This window comes from Archocentrus centrarchus, chromosome 13, assembly GCF_007364275.1.
Source record: "Archocentrus centrarchus isolate MPI-CPG fArcCen1 chromosome 13, fArcCen1, whole genome shotgun sequence".
Classification (NCBI taxonomy): Eukaryota; Metazoa; Chordata; class Actinopteri; order Cichliformes; family Cichlidae; genus Archocentrus; species Archocentrus centrarchus.
In genome coordinates, this window is record NC_044358.1 from 24,040,366 (window position 1) to 24,057,933 (window position 17,568).

Sequence of the window (17,568 nt, forward strand, 5' to 3'; positions counted from 1 at the left end):
AAACTAGTGCATTATGTCTAATTTTAACTGTGTGGGAATAATGTACTGTTTCCATAATAATAAGGACAAAAAACCCAGAAAGAACTATATCTAATCAATCTTTAATTATCGTTTAGGAAAGTACCATATCCACAAAGCCAAATCTAGTCACTCTAAATCTTTATTTATAACATTAATACCATCCGTGAATTAAAAATTTTTTTTAATGTCAAATGCACACGCTTCTCTGTAGCGCCTTAAAAGCTGGTGCCCGTACTGCAGCCTGTTGTATTAGAAGGAGGCGTGTGGCTACGCTGCGGTCCCGTCGCTTCAGACAGCCGAAGATAAACCCGAGTGTGTGTTGGCGATCAGTAAAGCAGGTACACTGAAAAATTAGATCGCGCTGAATGCGCTGTACAGCTGTGTGTGTAGTTTTTAGTGTTTCTGTGGCATTTTTTTAGACGTTGTTCACAACGTTTTTGCAGATCGGCTAAGCTAGGCTAGCTGTGATGCTAACTAGCAACATACTATTGAAAAGGCCCGGGTTGCATGCGCAGTCAGGCCCTTACGTATGCTAACAAACTCGTCATAACTTTGATAACACGGATTTTTTTTTTACACCTGGTTCGACCTGAAAGCTTAAAGTGGAGCGTAACCGGATGAAATTAGCCGTTTCTAGAGGATACAGTGTGGCGCTTGAACCGTTTTAACAACGTAAATACTGGATAGGAAGGCAAGTTAGCTTTTTTTTTTGAATAGCTCCAGACGGTTTAGCTGCTGCTATAAACGACAGAGATGCAGAGGTGACAGCTGGATTCACAGTTGCATAGTTTTGGCATTTTTGTAATGTACAGTAATCCTAATTTAGATGTTTTTTCCTGTGAAAGGTTTTTTATTGATTTTTTTTTTTTTTGTTGTTGTTTTTTAATTGCGAGTATATTGGTGCATCTGCTGTATTTGTGTTCGTTTTTTCATGTTTTTGACAGCATTTATGTCATTGTTTTAACTTGATTAGAACTACATATACTTCAAAATTTGTGTGAAGTTTTTGTGGATGACTCCTTCATGTTCCAATATGACTGCACACCAGACAAAGCAAGGACTATTTAGGTATGGATGAGTGAGTTTGGTGTGGAAGAACTTGACTGGCCTGCACAGAGTCCTGACCCCAACCTGATAGAACACCATTGGAGTGAATTAGATCGGAGACTACAAGCCAAGCCTTCTAGTCCAACATCAAATGTCTAATCTCACAAATGTGCTTCTGGAAGAATGTTCAAAAATTCCCATAAACACACCTAAACCTTGTGGAACACCTTCCCAGACGAGTTGAAGCTGGTATAGCTCCAAAGGGTGGGCCGACATCATATTAAACCCTGTGGATTAAGAATGGGATGTCACTCAAATTCATATATGTGTGAAGGCAGATGAGCGAATACTTTTGGCAATATAGTGTATATACTTACTCTCACTTTTTCTTGTCTCCCGTGTTTTTTGCTTGATCTGTGTAGCAGCCGTGCCCCGCCGCGCCCCCACCCCTAGCGGAGCCGTCATGTGGCAGGAGGCCCGCAAACACGAGCGCAAGCTCCGTGGCATGATGGTAGACTACAAGCGGCGAGGCGAGCGCCGGCGAGAGTACTACGAGAAGATAGTAAGAAACTCTGTGTTGCATTGCCACAGCACATGCCTGTGGTAGGAGTGAGCAGATCTGATCTGAACTCCCACTTGTTGCAGCATTTGAACAAAAAGATTTGTGAGCAAGTTGGAACCAAGTTATACAGGAGCAAACTTTTGTGGGTTTTGGTGTTTCCTGTTTTATGTATAATATTTTAAATGTTTTGTGCAAGAACACAGAATATTTAAATTACTGGGATATCTGAAAACTTACCATTATCCTCATCACACCAATGGGCCAGCTCCTGTTTAAAAGGAGTGAAATGTTATAGAAGTAAATTGTCATGTTCATGGTAGTTGATTTCAGTTTAATTAAAGTGCTGTACAGTGTAACATTTCAGTATATTTCATTAGTTGTACCTATTACATTATTGCATTCTGACACTCTCATTTTGTATTGACAGAAAAAAGATCCTGCACAGTTTCTTCAAGTTCATGGTCGAGCCTACAAGATCCACCTGGATCCAGCTGTGGCACTGGCTGCAGAGAGCCCTGCAAACATGTGAGGACAAAAACTGCACATGATAAGAGGCGATAAGACACCACAGAACGTATGTTACCTTGTTTCTTTTGTCTAAAGGATGCCTTGGCAAGGAGATGCCAACAACATGATTGACAGATTTGATGTAAGGGCTCACCTGGATTACATCCCCACCTACACACCACCTCTGCTCAACACATCGTAAGTCTGAAACTACCTAAAGCCACATTTTAAATTCAGTGTGAACATTTTATCCCTATTTTTGTTGTTCTGCTTGGGACGGCTGTGGGGAGATTCACATGTACACCACAGATTGCTGTACATTCCTGATACCGTAATGCTTAACACATATTTTAGCAGATAGTGCTTTGAAGTGCTAATTAGAGAGGGTTTTGTATTGTCACATTTTCAGACATTGTGTTTGGGTTAAAGATGTGTTAAAGATTTTTTTTTTTTTATTGAAATTATGTGCACTTTTGAGGTGAACTGATTTGATTTTGGTGGGCAAAGGTGATTGCAAACTCACAAAATGCTTTTATTAACATAACTCAAGAATTCATGGCAAAATTTCATACAGTTGCCTAATGTGTCTAAGGTGAGATCAGGGAGGACAGAAATTGCTTGATCTTGATTTCCAATATAAATACAAGCAGGGCCTCACGAGCCTTCTGACTTGGTTTTAAGCAGGGATAATTGGCTTGTGGTCACCAAAGATTGGATTGTTCACCCATTAATGGGAAACATGAACTGGGTTATGACTGCCATAAGACAGGTTGATTTTTACCCTACTGATCATGTGTGCTTGCAACAGTAATCCTGCGCAGTACGAGAGGAACTGCAGGTTCAGACATTAGGTGCTCGGCCAAGGAACATCCCGCCATCTGTAGGTTTATGATTAAATGCCTAAGTCAGAATCCTGCCTAGATGCAGTGATACTGTATGGCTGTGGTGCTTTGGTTGCTCTGATAGCTGTTTGTGACTGGGCTGGTGGACAGCTGAATGACGATCACTTTGCTCCAGTCTTGGACTCATGTTTGTGGAGAACCTGGTGCTAAATAACCTGGAAACAACCTGATTCTGGGTCACTGCCCTGATTTTGGTGCAGCTGTTTAATGGGACTGTGATGTCTTGGCGATTTGGGGTTCTAGCCAGCAGTTGATCGTGATTGAGGTATCCTCGTGCCGGGCTGAGAATTTGACCTGTCAGAACTTATCGTTATCACCACAATTATCAAGTGAGCACCCGGTGACTGATTGTAATTGACTGATGTAAGATTCTTAAAAAATATCCCTTATAATAATTAAGTCTAAAGCTAACATTAAAAATAATAAAGACTAAAAATTTGCAAAAAAACTAATCTGGAAAAAGCTAACTCACTCTGGAAACTCATGGAAAATAAACTGAATAGAAAGACAAAAAAAAATTTAAACTGTCTTCATGTGTTGCAGTGTAGACATTCACTGACTGCTTGTACTGGTGCCTCAAGGTAACAACAGAACAGTGTTTTTTTTTAGTAAGATTTCTGGTTCTTACGCTGTGATACTCTGTTCTTACTCTGCTTAGTACTCAAACAGGTCATTGGTGAGATTTTCTTATTAGTCATCTTTTATCCTCGGTCAGGCGCCAAATCTGCTCAGTGTGGTGAGATTTGAGTATTCAGTGAGGTGGTAAATGTGACCAAGAACCTTCTTTGCCTCATGCAGCACTCCAGAGCAGGAGATGGAGGAGAGGAAGTGTAACTATGAGCGGTACAGAGGCCTAGTGCAGAATGACTTTGCAAACAGTGAGTGTTTTACACACGAAATCTACATGATTATTAACCACAGTGCATTACACAGGGTGTTACACGTGTATTCTTAATGTGACTATGACAGTGTGTTAACCTGCTCTCAGTGGGTATATTTTGGAGTTGTGCTGTGCTCTTTAACTCCCTCCTGTCCTCCTGCAGTCTCTGAGGAGCAGTGTTTATACCAGATCTACCTGGATGAGCTCTACGGTGGTCTGCCCAAACCAAATGAGGATGAGAAGAAAAAGTATGAATTAAATGTTTAAGTGGTTTCTTCATCCTCGTAGTTTTGTTCCCTCCTTTACTGAATAATTTACATTGTATTCATAAATCCTTTCTTGCATTATTCAGACTGGCTGAGAAAAAGGCCACCATTGGTTACACGTACGAAGACAGCACTGTAACGGAGCCTGAGCCCCAGTCAGACAAAGATGAAGAGAATTCAGACAACAGTGAATCTGAAGATGACGAAGGCATCCCAGATATTGGTGAGGATGTGTGACTGGGGTGAAGCGATTTACATGTTAGGGAAATAAAACTCAGGAGATGATGAAGTAAAACTGACATTTAATGACACTACTCTCCGCTGAGAATGTGTTTAGATTAGGCTTTCTTCTCTTGGACTCAGTCTTTTGCATAAAGTAGAATGTTTCTCTAAAGCAGAGCAAAAATCTAAAATTGTGGCTTGACTGTATGCGCAGGATTTGTGACATCACTTAGTGCAGCACAGGCTTCAAGTGTCCACATCACATCTGTATAACTGGACCAGGATTGGCTTCAAAGTAACACTCAAAATGGACTTCAGTGAAGGAGATATCTTACATGAGAAAATAATACAGTTAAAACAAGCAACTGAACAGTAAATCAAACACTAGTTATCATTCAGAGATGTGTTTGTCTTAGACTACACCTGGAGCTGCTCTTCTGTCTAAAAATGATTCACTCAACCATCGCTGCTCATTCATTTTCTCGTTTTTGGTGTTGATCCTGTTCAAATGCTGTGAACTGAGGATCTGTTGTCAAAAGGCAAATCAACCATGCTGATGTTTGAAGCTTGAATGTGAGGATGCAGATCAACTTGTATTTCGTGTGTGCGTGTGCGTGTGCGTGTGCGTGTGTGTGTGCGCGTGTGCGCGTGTAGATGTGGAGGTTGATGTTGATGAGCTGAACCAGGAGCAGGTGATGGACTTGAACAAAATGGCGACGCCGTATGGAATGGCTGAAGGCGACTTTGTCAGGTAAAGTCAGTGACGATACGACTTTCAATTAATGTCTTGCTCAAAGTTGATGCATTTGGGTTTAATGTTCATCTTAGTTAATTAAAATACTGCAGGAGTTTGTAAGTTCAGCAGATCCTGTGACAATACACAGCTTGTAAATTTTCCTATAAATGATCAAAATAAGTTCTGCGAAGTAATTGGGGACCTGTTGGCACCATATCTGGATTCTTGGAGTAGCTTTGCATGAGTCACAGTATGAAATAATCCTTTTATATTTTATAATTGGTCTTGGTGCAGCCCTTCACTCTCACTGACATCATACAGAGCCTAGAGTAGAAAAAACTGTCTGAAAATGAGCAAAAAGAAGAGTCTTAAGCCTAAGTTTTTGACTCACAAGGATTATTTATGCATGCACTGACCTCATTGTTTGAAACCTTAGCCACGTTTAATCTAATCATGTACAACTAAAAGGGTACTAACTCTAAAAGCATAATGGGTCCACTTTAAGATGAAAATACAGCTCTGTGGCTCATACTATTGCACATGACTCATACTGTCAAACTGAGAAACATTTGTTTGTTTCCTTTCTTCAAATCATCTGACAGTTTTGTGAGAGTCACACTGTTGTTGTTAGTGAGCGTACTTGGGGATGTGTTTCGGTATTTACCTTTTTTTTTTTTTTTTTAACTACATATTTTTGTAATGCTGTGATTTTGCCATTTGTCAGGATGCTGAGGAAAGATAAGGAGGAAGTGGAGGCCATCAAACATGCCAAAGCACTGGAGGCGGAGAAGGCCATGTACTCTGTAAGTCTAACTCTATGGAGGAAAGTGTTAATGTGTTTTGCATTTACAGGTTTTATAATGTTTACACACTTGATTGACTCAGGGCCGCCGCTCTCGTAGACAGAGGAGGGAGTTTAGGGAGAAGAGGCTAAAAGGAAGACAAATCAGCCCGCCAAGGTATATTTGTATGATTTTTCCTTATTAAACAGCAGTGTGCCTCACAACATGATGTTAACTCACCCTGTCCTGTTACAGCTACGCCAGGAGAGACAGTCCAACATATGATCCCTATAAAAGGTGAGTTGACCCACTGTTTTGTCCTTCCCAGTATCCTGATTGGTTGTCTGCCTGTGTCTGTGTGTTTAAACTTGAGCTTTCTGTTTTTTCTTTCTCATATCTTTCAGGCCAGAGTCAGAATCCAGCTCCGAGTCACGGTCGCGCTCTCGTTCTCCTGGTCCAGAGAAGATCACCTTCATCACCAGCTTCGGCGGCAGCGACGAAGAAGCTTCGGCAACACCGCAAACAGCCGCTCCTCACTCTGGCCACGCCCCCTCCAACTCGCAGCACTCTGCAGGTCATAGCAGGGGCTCCCGGTCGGTAACTTTCCCTCTTCCTGGTTTTTCTTCTTGCAGTCACTGTTGATTGAAATGACCGCAGCTGTTCATGCAGAAAGAATATCGATTGTTTTTGGTGGTCTGTGAGGTGGATCAGTTTTCAAAGTATCCATGCAGATAATTGCTGATGACGATCAAATAGGAGCTGTTGAACTGTGCATGCACATAGAGAAAAATCTGATTGGGTAATTTTAAAGCTGAAATCAGATACAAATTTTTTTTTTTTTTTTTTTTTTAAATATAAGTTATACAGTGCATAATATTAAAAAAGCAAAGGTATTGTAATGATAGGCTAGGTGCTGGCCTGTATTTTTACTTAAACGTTGTCTGTGTTTGTTCAGGAGACGAAGATCATCCACCAGCCACTCCCCTTCCTCCTCCTCACGCTCCTCATCTCGGTCCTCCTCTCGTTCATCCTCACGTTCACGCCGAGCCCGACGAGGACGTGGGGGGAGGGATGGCCGTCGATCCCGGAGCCGCTCACGGTCAAGGCGGCGTTCCAAGTCTTACTCCCGAGGTAGAGGAGGGAACGGAGGATCCTGGAGGAGACGTGACCGGTCGCGGTCCAATGACAGAGACAGAGAGCGGGAGAGGGACAGGGACCGAGACAGAGACCGGGACAGGGATAGAAGACGATACTCGGCACGTAGAAGAACAAGGTCAGATGAATCTCCACAGGACACTGCAGGAACTGCTCAACAGCATTCTGTGACTGAAGCGCTTTTTCTTTTCCCCGTCAGGTCCCGCTCCAGCTCGCGGCAGGGCAGCAGCTTGAGGCGAGGGGGTCGGAGCAGTGGAGGACACCGCCGCGGAGACAGTGGCAGCCGCAGTCCCTCTCGGACCCCCAGCCGCCTTCACCGCAGTCCATCCCCTGCTCACAGAGGGGCCCAGCCTGCTACCATTGCAATCTCTGACAAGTTAAGAAAGTAAGAAGACCCTGAAAACATTGTCACAGAGAAAACATTTGTAATCAGTATTATAGAGAGCTCTGTTCATTTCTAAAACAAACATTCCCAAACTTGAGACTACCAGACTATCCAGACCTTTAATCTCACACAAATGAGACAAAATATTTTGGTCCTTTTGTGTCACAGATCCTTTTTAATGAGCCTTCAACTTATCATTTTAGTATTTCTTATTCCTGGCTCTTAGCCATTTGCAAGTCACCAAGGCTCATGCACCCCTTTAAGGTATACTGGGACCTGCTAATTATGTGTTCTAGAACTTGTGCTTCCAGGGGATCTGTGCTTCCTACAGATAATCGTGGCAGGAGGCCGAGGGGTAGCACTGGCAGCTGACCGTATTTTTATTTATTGTGAATGTCCTTTTGTAGCCCACCAGCAATTCTTTCTTAGCCCACCAGGGGGCTGTACCCCCACACTTTGGGAAACAGTCTAAAAGATATATTTGTTGGTGGTTTTGTACTAGTCAGAGTAGACACATGCACTTTGGGCTGTTTGAGTAAAAATATAAAAAAATGTTATTGTTTACTGAGTTTTATCTAATTTTGTATTTTTTTATTCTCTCTTTAAGAATTGTTTTGCCTTAAAGATGAAAAACACTTGACACACAACTTGTTGAATTAACAAAAGGATGGCTGGCCAATTACTTTAATGGCACATAACACAAAAGGTTTGGCTATAAACTGTGCTGTAAACTGGAAATTTAAGTTGTTTATTTCTTTCTGGCTGACATTTCTGTATTTATTATCATCACTTTTCAGACTCATAAGTGGTTATTTCTAGACACCTGACTAAGCCTGTGTTGCACCAATAAGACTTAAGTCCATAAATAATAGTCTTGGTCTTAAAAACAGTCAGCTTCAATGTCATGAAGCCAGAACAATTTAACACCTGTTCTTTACTGCTTTTCGCATTTAAAAGCCATTCGCAGCCTTCAACATGACATCTGTTGGAAAGTCAGTATTTGCATGTATAAACATGCCGTTTTCCCCTCATTGTATTTATTTATTTTTTTCTTTTCTGTCTTCCTCTCTCCTTTCCAGGCCTGACACTTCGGGTGGTAAAGAGACGGGAGCTGCCAAAGTCAGTAAGAATTTGATCTAGCTGGGTTTCTTGCTAAAGCCTACGCCTCCCTCATCCCTGACAGGCTGACTTGGTTGTCCACCACACTGGGATGTAGAAGCCATTGTTGCCCACAAAGAACAAAATTATTTTATTTTTATTCCCCAAAAGTGGACACATACTGCAGTCAGAGCCGTGCATCTACTTGAAATTACCACTACAGTATTGCTGCCAAATGACAAAGTTAATGCTGCCATTTCTGTTTGACACGAACTTTTAGAAACCCTCTGAAGTCTTTATTTGCTGTCCTGATGGTGCTTTTAGTCTTGGTGATGAATGTGTGCAGTTTATAGTGGAGAGTGTATTTGTCTTTATGTATCTGTTTGTAGTCTCAAATACACACAGTATCACACATCAAAGGTCCTAAGATGAAGAAGATTACTTCTTCCTCTTATGACAGTCTGTGAACGTGAATTTCGCTTTATTATTGCTTTAAAGAGTTAAAGAAATATTGGGACATTTTGGAAAGTAGAAATGGACATGAAGATCAAAACAGCAATTCGAGCAAATGAGTAGATTTCCCTAAAATGTTGAGCAATTCCCTTTGAGAGTAAATCGGTGAAACTATTTTGTGAAACTTGTTTGTTTTGACTGACTTTTCTTCTCACTCTTTTTCCTGGAAGAAAAGACACAGTTTGAATACATCTCAACTGTCAAACAGTCATATAGAAGTTATTATCAGTTCTTCTGTTGTGCTTGCCTGCAGCTTTGTGACCTGCAGTTTTTCTTGCCTGGCCAGGTTTGAACAGCCCAGTGAGGGGTGTGTCGATGACAAAATGCCACTGGCTATTTGTGAACTTTTTAAACTCACCGGACCTGAACTTGCTCCTGTTTCACTTTCTGACCCTCTCTCCTCCTTCAATCGTTCTCCTTTCATCTCTCTGGCAGTGTACGAACAGTTGCAAGAAAATGTTTGAGAAACCATAAGAATTATGAGGATTTCTGCAATAGTTACTGATGTGGTCTGGTCTGTTAACAAAATGCAAATTAGCTAAACTGAAAGTGCACAGATGTAGTGTGTGTTGTGTGTTTTTTTTTTTTTTTTTTTTTTTTTTTTTTATGTCTTCTTGAACACATTGAGTTGCAATACAGGCTGGAAAAAAAATAAGTGAATTATTGAATTAAGTAACTTGTAGAACCTCTTTTAGCTGCATCATTCTCCATATGTTTGCTGCAGCTGCTTTTAAGACTTGCACAACAAAGAGAAGGAAGTGAGTTCATCAGTATCTCTGGGATTTTTCAGGGTGTTTTGAAACGCTGTTTAGTCAGTTCAAATTGAACTCTGGTATGTTTTCCTTCTTGCTGTTGTGTTGTGCAGATTTGAGCATGGTAATCACACTGAGGTGGGGAATGAAACAACAACACTGAGACCCTTTAGAAATCCAGGTCTCAATCCAGATCCTGACAAACTCCAGGGCAGTTTTATGGTGAGAATGCAGCTCAGCTGCAAGTTTGAACTAAGCATGTTCCTGTAGCCAGGTATGCTTTGCTTTCTGGGATGGGGCTGAGTAACACGGGCATGCAAAATACACAGACTGTAAATACCCAGCTAAATATGAATGTTAGGATTAAATTCTCCATGTCATCCACTGGTCCAGAGCACAGCACCTTCTTTATTTATTCACTTTTGTTGCTTGTGTCCTAGACACGGCCATGATTTGTAGTGATGAATTTGGGTTTGCTCGGTTTTTTTTCTATGTGAAAGTAACCAAACCATGGAAAAAACTTACAAGTCGACTAACTCCTCAACTGATTCGGACCAGAAAAAACTAACTGTAAGGGTGAAAATGCCCGCAGACAGCCCCCCTCAGCTGGATTAAAGTCAGGTCTCTACCTTGACCGCACCAAACCATGAATTTTCTTTGTTTTCAAACATTTCTGTTTTACTTGTGGGCTTTGGCTCATTCTGTTCTTGCATTATCCATGCTCTCCTTGTGCCTCGGCATTCTCCAGTTAAACAATTTTGAATTTGTTGCCCCCTCAGTGGTTTGCATGGTGTCCAAACCCTGAAGTAACAAAGCAGCCTGAAAGCATGATGTTGTCTCCACCATGCTTCAGTTAGGGTGATGATTTGATGTTTGGGGTGTAGAGTTTGCAGAGCTGTGTTGGTCACAATTTATCTTAAAAGTTTTGTACTGAAGATTTTTACCAAGTTGTAGACATTTGTGCTGGTATTTTACTGTTACCCTTGTTTGTTCCTCAGGATTGTACTCTAAAGTGTTATCTTTGCAGTGAGGGAAGCAGCAGTCCTCAGTTTCTGCTGTTGTTAGACAGCTTGATTTATTGTGAATTGCTGAGGTGTCTAAAATGTTTTTATAGGAAGGGGGGCCTCTACAATCCACACTTCCAATCTCACCCTTCTTAATCGGAGCATCTGATTCAAAATTGTTTTGTGTTTATATTTATGACCTGCATAAAGATCAGTCTAAGTTTGAAAGTGATCAGTACACAAATCGTTCTAATTCCGGTGTTCACAAACCTTTTCTTGCAACTGTGTGTTTATATTTGTGTAAAGGTTCACGTTATTTGATTTTGGCCTGTCTCCAAACTGTCCCACAGTGGTTGCAAGCTAGAGCAGCTTCAATATACACAATATATACACACACGCAGACACACACACAGACTGTATTTGTTGACTCGATACACGTGAAATGTTTTCAGTCACTTGTAATCTGTCACCTTTTTATCTCCACCAGCTACTGTTCGTAAAGGTGATGGTATTGAATTTGTAAAGTAGCTCCGGTACCTCCCACCTCTCCAACACATACATCTACACTGACAAACACTTTTTGTCCGGCCGTGAAAAGCTGTGCTAACACATTTGTGTCATCTGCAGCCCAAGATGACCCCACAGGAGCGGCTGAAGCTACGAATGCAAAAGGCTCTCAACAAGCAGTGTGAGTGCAGCCTAGCAGAGTGCATGCGTTTTGTGGTTAGCGTGTGAATTAAGAATCACTAGCGTGCACAATTCAAAGCTGTTGCACATTTTCTCCTTTTGTGCAAAGTGAAAATCTAAAGATGTGATTTATCTAAATTCTTTTGTCTGCTCTGCAGCCAAGGCGGATAAGAAAGCCGCTCAGGTGAAGATCCAGCAGCAGGAACACAAACGACAGGTGGGTGGGCGATGGTTCTTTCTCTGCATGTGAAGTAATACAGAAACGTTTTTATTCTCTTATTTCCTCTTGTTGCTGGTTGTCTGCTTTACAGGAACGAGAAGGCGAACTGCGAGCCATGGCACGCAAGATACGCATGAAGTAAGTCCGTGTTTGTGTGCCTAACTGGCCTGTTTGGTATTTGTGTGTTGCAACTTTCTGACCCTGACACTCTGCGTTTAGGGAGCGCGAGCGCCGTGAGAAAGAGAGGGACGAATGGGAAAGACAATACGGGCGACAGAGCCACTCGCCTTCTCCTTCCAAATATGGTAAAGCTTTAGATTTTTGATTGACAGCAGCAACATGGCTCCTGTGTAATTAGAATGTGGCTTAATGAACATGCAGTGTTTGTTCTGCAGCCTTGCATACTCGCACAGAAGTAACCAAAATATTTAATCAGCTCGGTCTCTGATTTGCTGCCATCAGTTTCTGCTCTGCCAGTTTTATGGCTTTAAGATGTTCTGGCATGCACTTGATTTCATCGTGGCTCTCTGTCCTCTGTCCCTCAGGCCGAGAATACAACTCATACAGAAGGTATGTGAGAAGCCACAAGAATCTGCACAGCCACAATGAAGCAGAATGAAATTTTTTTTTTTTTTTTTTTTCCTACGCACGCACACACACACACACACACACATAGTCTCAAAGGCTCATCACCAGACCTGCAGGCAGATTAGTTACTAAAGCTATTGTCTTTTGATCAGTTGCAGATTACAGTACAGATGAGTGTCGAAAGGTCAGAGGCCAAATATGGCGGGGTGGGAGGATTCTTTAATCCAAAAACCAATTTTAATGCAGTTAGTTTTCCAACAAGCACACAACTTCACTGACAGAGCATTTATATTAGGAACACCACAGGTTTTTCTACCAGTCGGAAAGTTGGAGGATCGATCCCGGACTCCTCCGGTCTTTAAGTGCTCGACTGAGTAGAAAGGCATTCAGTCGAACTTACCATTTAATACTAAAGTTGGGCTACCTGTGCAGCCTCTGTAGGGTCCAGGTATCACCTCATGCCACCAGTTGTGGCACTGACCCTAGACAAATACAAAACTAGTAAAAAAAAAAAAAACTGTCAGAAAAGATGGAGGGGAAAATGTCAGTGGCCTCCACCTGTAAAAACATTCCTGTTCTGGGGTTTGTCTCATTGTTGCCGCTCTAGTGCAATTGTTGTTGAGTTCATTAACACAAAAGCAGCTTAACAACCTCCTCTGCTACTAACTGACCAGATCAATGTCCCAGAAGTTTAACTGACTTGATGCTATACTCTGATTAAAAAAAGTATTTAATTTTTTTTTTTTTTTTTTTTTTTTTAGCAGGTCTTTATTGCACAGGACAGAGTAGCAGACAGGAAGGTGGGATGAGAGAGAGGGTTTTAATGGTCTGTTGCAGACTTGAACCCAGGCCACTGCGGTCAGGACTGTAACCTTCAGTACATGGACATGGGTCACCTGCTCAGCCTGTTGAGCTTCATTATTGGCTGTTTTTTGTTGAATCTCGCTCTTGTGATGTCACTCAGTGTTTTTGGATTTGGCGCCACAACAGTTTCTTCATTAAGTGACGTTCCTGACCTGAAACATGTTACACATTTCACTGCTGCCACATCAGGAGCTGACTATGCTGAACTTTGTCCTAAAATTTGATCTTATGAAATTCTTCTTCATCCAAGGAATCAGAATTTTTCATTGATTTCAAAAATGTTTTTGGATGGTTCAGAAAGTACATTGAACAGGTGATGGTGCTGCAGGGCTCAATGTGCAGACACCAACATTTAAATAGTCCTTTCCTTTGGCTGAGCTCTACCTCATCACTGACTTTCATAGAAAATCATTCCTGTAGTTTGTGTGTAATACCACTAATGGGAACAACTGAACCATACCCTCCTTGATGGAGCTGATAAGATTTTATCAGATTAGAAACTGCAACAAAGTTATAAATCTCTCACACACAAGCATGAGATTCATCTCTTTTGATGTGTTGGTTTTTATACTGAAGTCGTTTCTTTTTTCCAGGAGGTCACGGTCTCGGTCGCGGAGTCCATACTACAGATATTGAGCCGATGGCAGGGGAAGCAATGGATCCTGCAGAACCTTCAGTACGTCAGTTTAGAGCACATAGGAAGCCTACATACAACATGGAAATATGAAGAAATGACTGGCTAATAAACCAACACACAAATCTATACCTGTGTTCTCTGGTTTAGTTCATGTGATGCCTTCAGCCCTTTTCAGACATGGGATACAAACATTACAGCTTCAGAAATGCATTTTTTGTTTTGTTTTTTTGTTTACACCAGTGGCCCTCACTGCTTCTTTTTTTGACACCCACAACTGTGAGAGCCACAGTTTGGGAGTGTTTGCGATGCCTGAGACTTGTAGCCTCAAACACTAAAGGTGTGTAGGCACTCTTAGCCACCATGACTAAGAGTGAAATCTCTGTATGTCTGCTGCCCCTTGTAAACAAGCTCAAGATGCAGATTCCTTCTCTTCTTTTAAAGCAGAAATAAATCTTTGAAGAATCTCTTAATATTCCTTAAAATTAGAACTTGTGAGCTAAAATGCAATTATGTACAGATTTCTGTGGCTGTTTTTCTGATGAGGTGAGCAGCTCCTGAAAGATGCAGGAGGGACATTTTGTGCGTGCCTGTCCGTTAAGTGGCCACATGTGTTCAACCTGCCGTGTTGAATGTGATACAGAAGTCCTTCTGGGTCAGACAGGTGCGCTCATTCAGACGTCAGGCTGTGTGTGTGTTAAGATTTAAGTGGAGGGTGTGCATTTCTGAAAAGGGCTTCAGTCACTAAATGCAGTTAATTGGTTTAATTTCTGCTTCACCTTGTAAAGATGGTCTTGTTAATGAACTCTGCATGCTCCATCTTTTTTTTTTTTTTTTTTTTTTTTTTTCTTTTTTTATTAAATCTACTAAGCAATACCTGCAGTTTCAATCTTCCTGTTCATCACACTGTTCTCCCACAGTTTGACTTCTGTTTAATAGGAAAAACCTCAAACTGAGGACTGTTTTAAACACCACCCATGAACTTGTGCACTGGACATTTGTACACAGTCCATTTAAAACCTCCTCATGAAAGCCCATGAAGTCAAAGTTCATGCATTTATTAAAATGACTGCTCTTTTTGTACCGTCCTCGGCCAGCTGTCGACAATAGCAGAAAAGTCTTTGTTCTCAATAATGTAGAATGTTAAATACAAAACAAATAAATTTACTTTGAATTATTCCTTTATTGTTTCTTCTTGGTCTTCATTATTATGAGAGATTATGCGCAGAAATAGTCTCTGAAGTCTCTGTGGGGTGAATTAAATATTTAATCCAGCGCTGATCGCAAGAATGCTGCATGTATTAGTATTAATATATTACATGCATTGAGCTATCCTCAGGAATTTAATACCTGCAGTGCGTTATAGTGAACGGTAGGAGGTGACAGCATTAAGCGCTTCAATGTCACTGAGTCTGTAACTTCGGAGGTGTTTTCCACGCTGTTTGCTTTAGTGGATTAAAAAAAAAATACAGCCAACAGCTGCTCATGAGAAAAAGGAGAATATATATTGCTCTGGTTCCGGTTTGGTTTTAGAGACACCTGTGGAAACCAGCGAGGTATTTCCTCTGAACTGCAGAAGAGGAACTACTTGTTGAGACCCCACTATGGGGTGTGTGAAAGCCTTGATTTAGAATAGTTAAAGCAGTATATCAAAAACAAAACAAAACAAACAAAATAAAACGAGAGCTGCGTGTGGAAGAAAATGTTTTAAAAAGTGATAGAAGCCCCGCGATTACTGAGCGTGTTACCCGGAGAGGGCGGGGTTAGGGTCGGAGGGGCAGAGCGGCGGGGCGGGCGGTGCCTCCTGTCGCCCATGCCCCCTCTTGCCCTCCGCTGGCTGCGGGGAAAGAAGCGTGAACTTGAACGCTGCCTTCACTGCGCAGTGCGAGTCCAAGCAGAGGCCACGCACAAGGCTCTTATCAGTTCGTCCCCGCAGCTCGGGCTTCGGCCAGTAACTCGGAGCAGGAGCAGCCGGACGCGGTCCGGTTTGGTTTGGGACCCAGAAAAGGTGCCAGACGCTCGACGCGATGTCCAGGCGCAAACTTGGAAGCAGACCGCAGCACCTGAGTGCGATTGAAGGTAAGCGGAGGGAGAGCAGCAGCAGTGGCGGACGGATGTTCTCGAGGTGAAACGAAAACAAGATCTTAAGTCCCCGGTTTTGGTTTATCGACAGTTTCGCGCGCGTGGTGTGGATGCGCGCTGGCACCCGGTTATCACGCGTTAAAGGATGGACGCGTTTAAATTAACAACCACGCACCCCCCCCCCCCCCCCCCCCCCCCCCCCCCCCCCCCTCGAAGGCTTAAAAACTGTATTTGTGTTTACACCGATCTAAAGCCAAGCTGATATTTAATCCTGTATGCAGCCTCACGGGCAAATATTTAAATAAGAGCTCCTAATGTTCGCGTTATGTTTGTCCTGATGCGCATTGTTAGTACAGCAGTTTCCACGGAAGAAGGACCGGTTTACTGGCACGCTGCTCGCGGAGGCTACAGGTCCGAACACGATGATTAATATTTCCAGGTTAGAAGATGATCAAGTTTCTCGCTCGGCCCCTTCCACTTTGAGAAGCCCAAAAGATTCGTCCTACTTCAGACCATGTGGGAGTTTTTTCCTCTTTTTTTTTTTTTTTTTTTTTTTTTTTTTTTTAAAGCAAATTATATATTTAAATTAAAAATGTAAATTAGATCCTCACCGAGCTGTTAATTTGATCCTGGTCACATTAATCAAATATAAAAACGGTTCACAAAAAAAAAAACACACGCACCAAATAAACGTATAACTGAAGGAAATGGGGACAGAAACTTAAACACCATTTGTTTTTTTTACAGTTCTCTATTGGAGACCAGTCGTGCATGTCTGTTGTGACCACAGGCCCTTGACTCAACCCTGCATGTGTGTGTATGTTTGTGTGTAAGTGTAACCGCACCTTGCAAGTCTGCACAAACAGCGCAGGCCTGAAACAGGAAAGGTGACATTTTTGAGTAACAACTGGCGAGATCCGACTTCAGACTGTACTGTCTGTACCTGTCCTGTGCGCTAGCCGGCCCAGCCTGGTGGATCCAGTCCAGTCATCAGGTGTGCCCACGCTGCATTGAGCAATACACCTCTGACCCCCCCCCTCTCTCTCCTCGTCTCCAAGAGCTCTGTCTGGTCTGAGCTGAGGGACCTAAATGAAGAAATACCCAGAGTTTACAGATGGCTCTTCAGAGGTTTGGGTCTGACTTGTTTGCCACTGCTTGCTTCCATTTTACAGTGCTAACCACATAAGATTTGTGAGCGTTAATGTTGAATCAGATGAGCTGTCCTGTACATGTTTGTGAATGCAAAAAAACACACACACCCAGGCCGCTCCTCTTATCTCAAACACCTTCTGCCCACTTTTTTCTTTTATTGCAATCCACTTCCTGTTGAGAAACTCGTGCTGCCTGTGGCTGGTAGGGCAACATTTTATTTTGAGTGAAAGGTGAAAGGCTTTCCCTTTACCGCTTTTAATTCACTACCCTGACTTGTCAGCACTCAGTCAGTTGCTGTCGTGTTAACAGGAGGTTGAAGTTTCTGCTGAGATGGACAGATGGATCTCTCTCTCTCTCTCTCTCTCTCTCTCTCTCTCTCTCTCTCTCTCTCTCTCTCTCTCTCTCTCTCCTCTCTCTCTCTCTCTCTCTCTCCTCTCTCTCTTCTCTCTCTCTCTCTCTCCTCTCTCTCTCTGTGTGCGCACTGCAGCAGAGATCTGTTTTGCGTTGGT

General features: G+C 42.3%; 1 protein-coding gene across 2 annotated transcripts; it reads left to right on the top strand.

Moving 5' to 3' along the window:
• The first annotated feature begins 250 nt into the window (after positions 1 to 250).
• Positions 251 to 13,891, top strand: LOC115790174 (CLK4-associating serine/arginine rich protein-like). 2 transcript variants are annotated; one of them, XM_030743858.1, is made up of 21 exons: positions 251 to 359; positions 1,491 to 1,630; positions 2,058 to 2,155; positions 2,234 to 2,335; positions 3,838 to 3,917; positions 4,083 to 4,167; positions 4,272 to 4,408; positions 5,062 to 5,158; positions 5,868 to 5,946; positions 6,029 to 6,102; positions 6,181 to 6,222; positions 6,330 to 6,518; positions 6,881 to 7,198; positions 7,280 to 7,465; positions 8,545 to 8,584; positions 11,460 to 11,520; positions 11,678 to 11,736; positions 11,831 to 11,877; positions 11,959 to 12,044; positions 12,285 to 12,309; positions 13,785 to 13,891. In XM_030743858.1, the coding sequence occupies exons 2-21, from the start codon at positions 1,532 to 1,534 to the stop codon at positions 13,825 to 13,827; spliced, it is 1,947 nt and encodes a 648-aa protein (XP_030599718.1). In that variant the 5' UTR covers positions 251 to 359; positions 1,491 to 1,531; the 3' UTR covers positions 13,828 to 13,891. The 2 variants fall into 2 exon arrangements, 1 of the variants encoding a protein (XP_030599718.1); XR_004020765.1 differs by lacking the exons at positions 12,285 to 12,309; positions 13,785 to 13,891 and having other exon boundaries at positions 8,545 to 8,588.
• Positions 13,892 to 17,568: the final 3,677 nt, after the last annotated feature.

Excerpts from the sequence above, each read along its gene's own strand:
- LOC115790174 (XM_030743858.1), top strand. The coding sequence starts at position 1,532 with ATGTGGCAGGAGGCCCGCAAACACGAGCGCAAGCTCCGTGGCATGATG. Across the intron at positions 7,466-8,544 it reads ATCTCTGACAAGTTAAGAAA|GCCTGACACTTCGGGTGGTA; the intron begins GTAAGAAGACCC and ends TCTCCTTTCCAG. Across the intron at positions 12,045-12,284 it reads GCCTTCTCCTTCCAAATATG|GCCGAGAATACAACTCATAC; the intron begins GTAAAGCTTTAG and ends TCTGTCCCTCAG.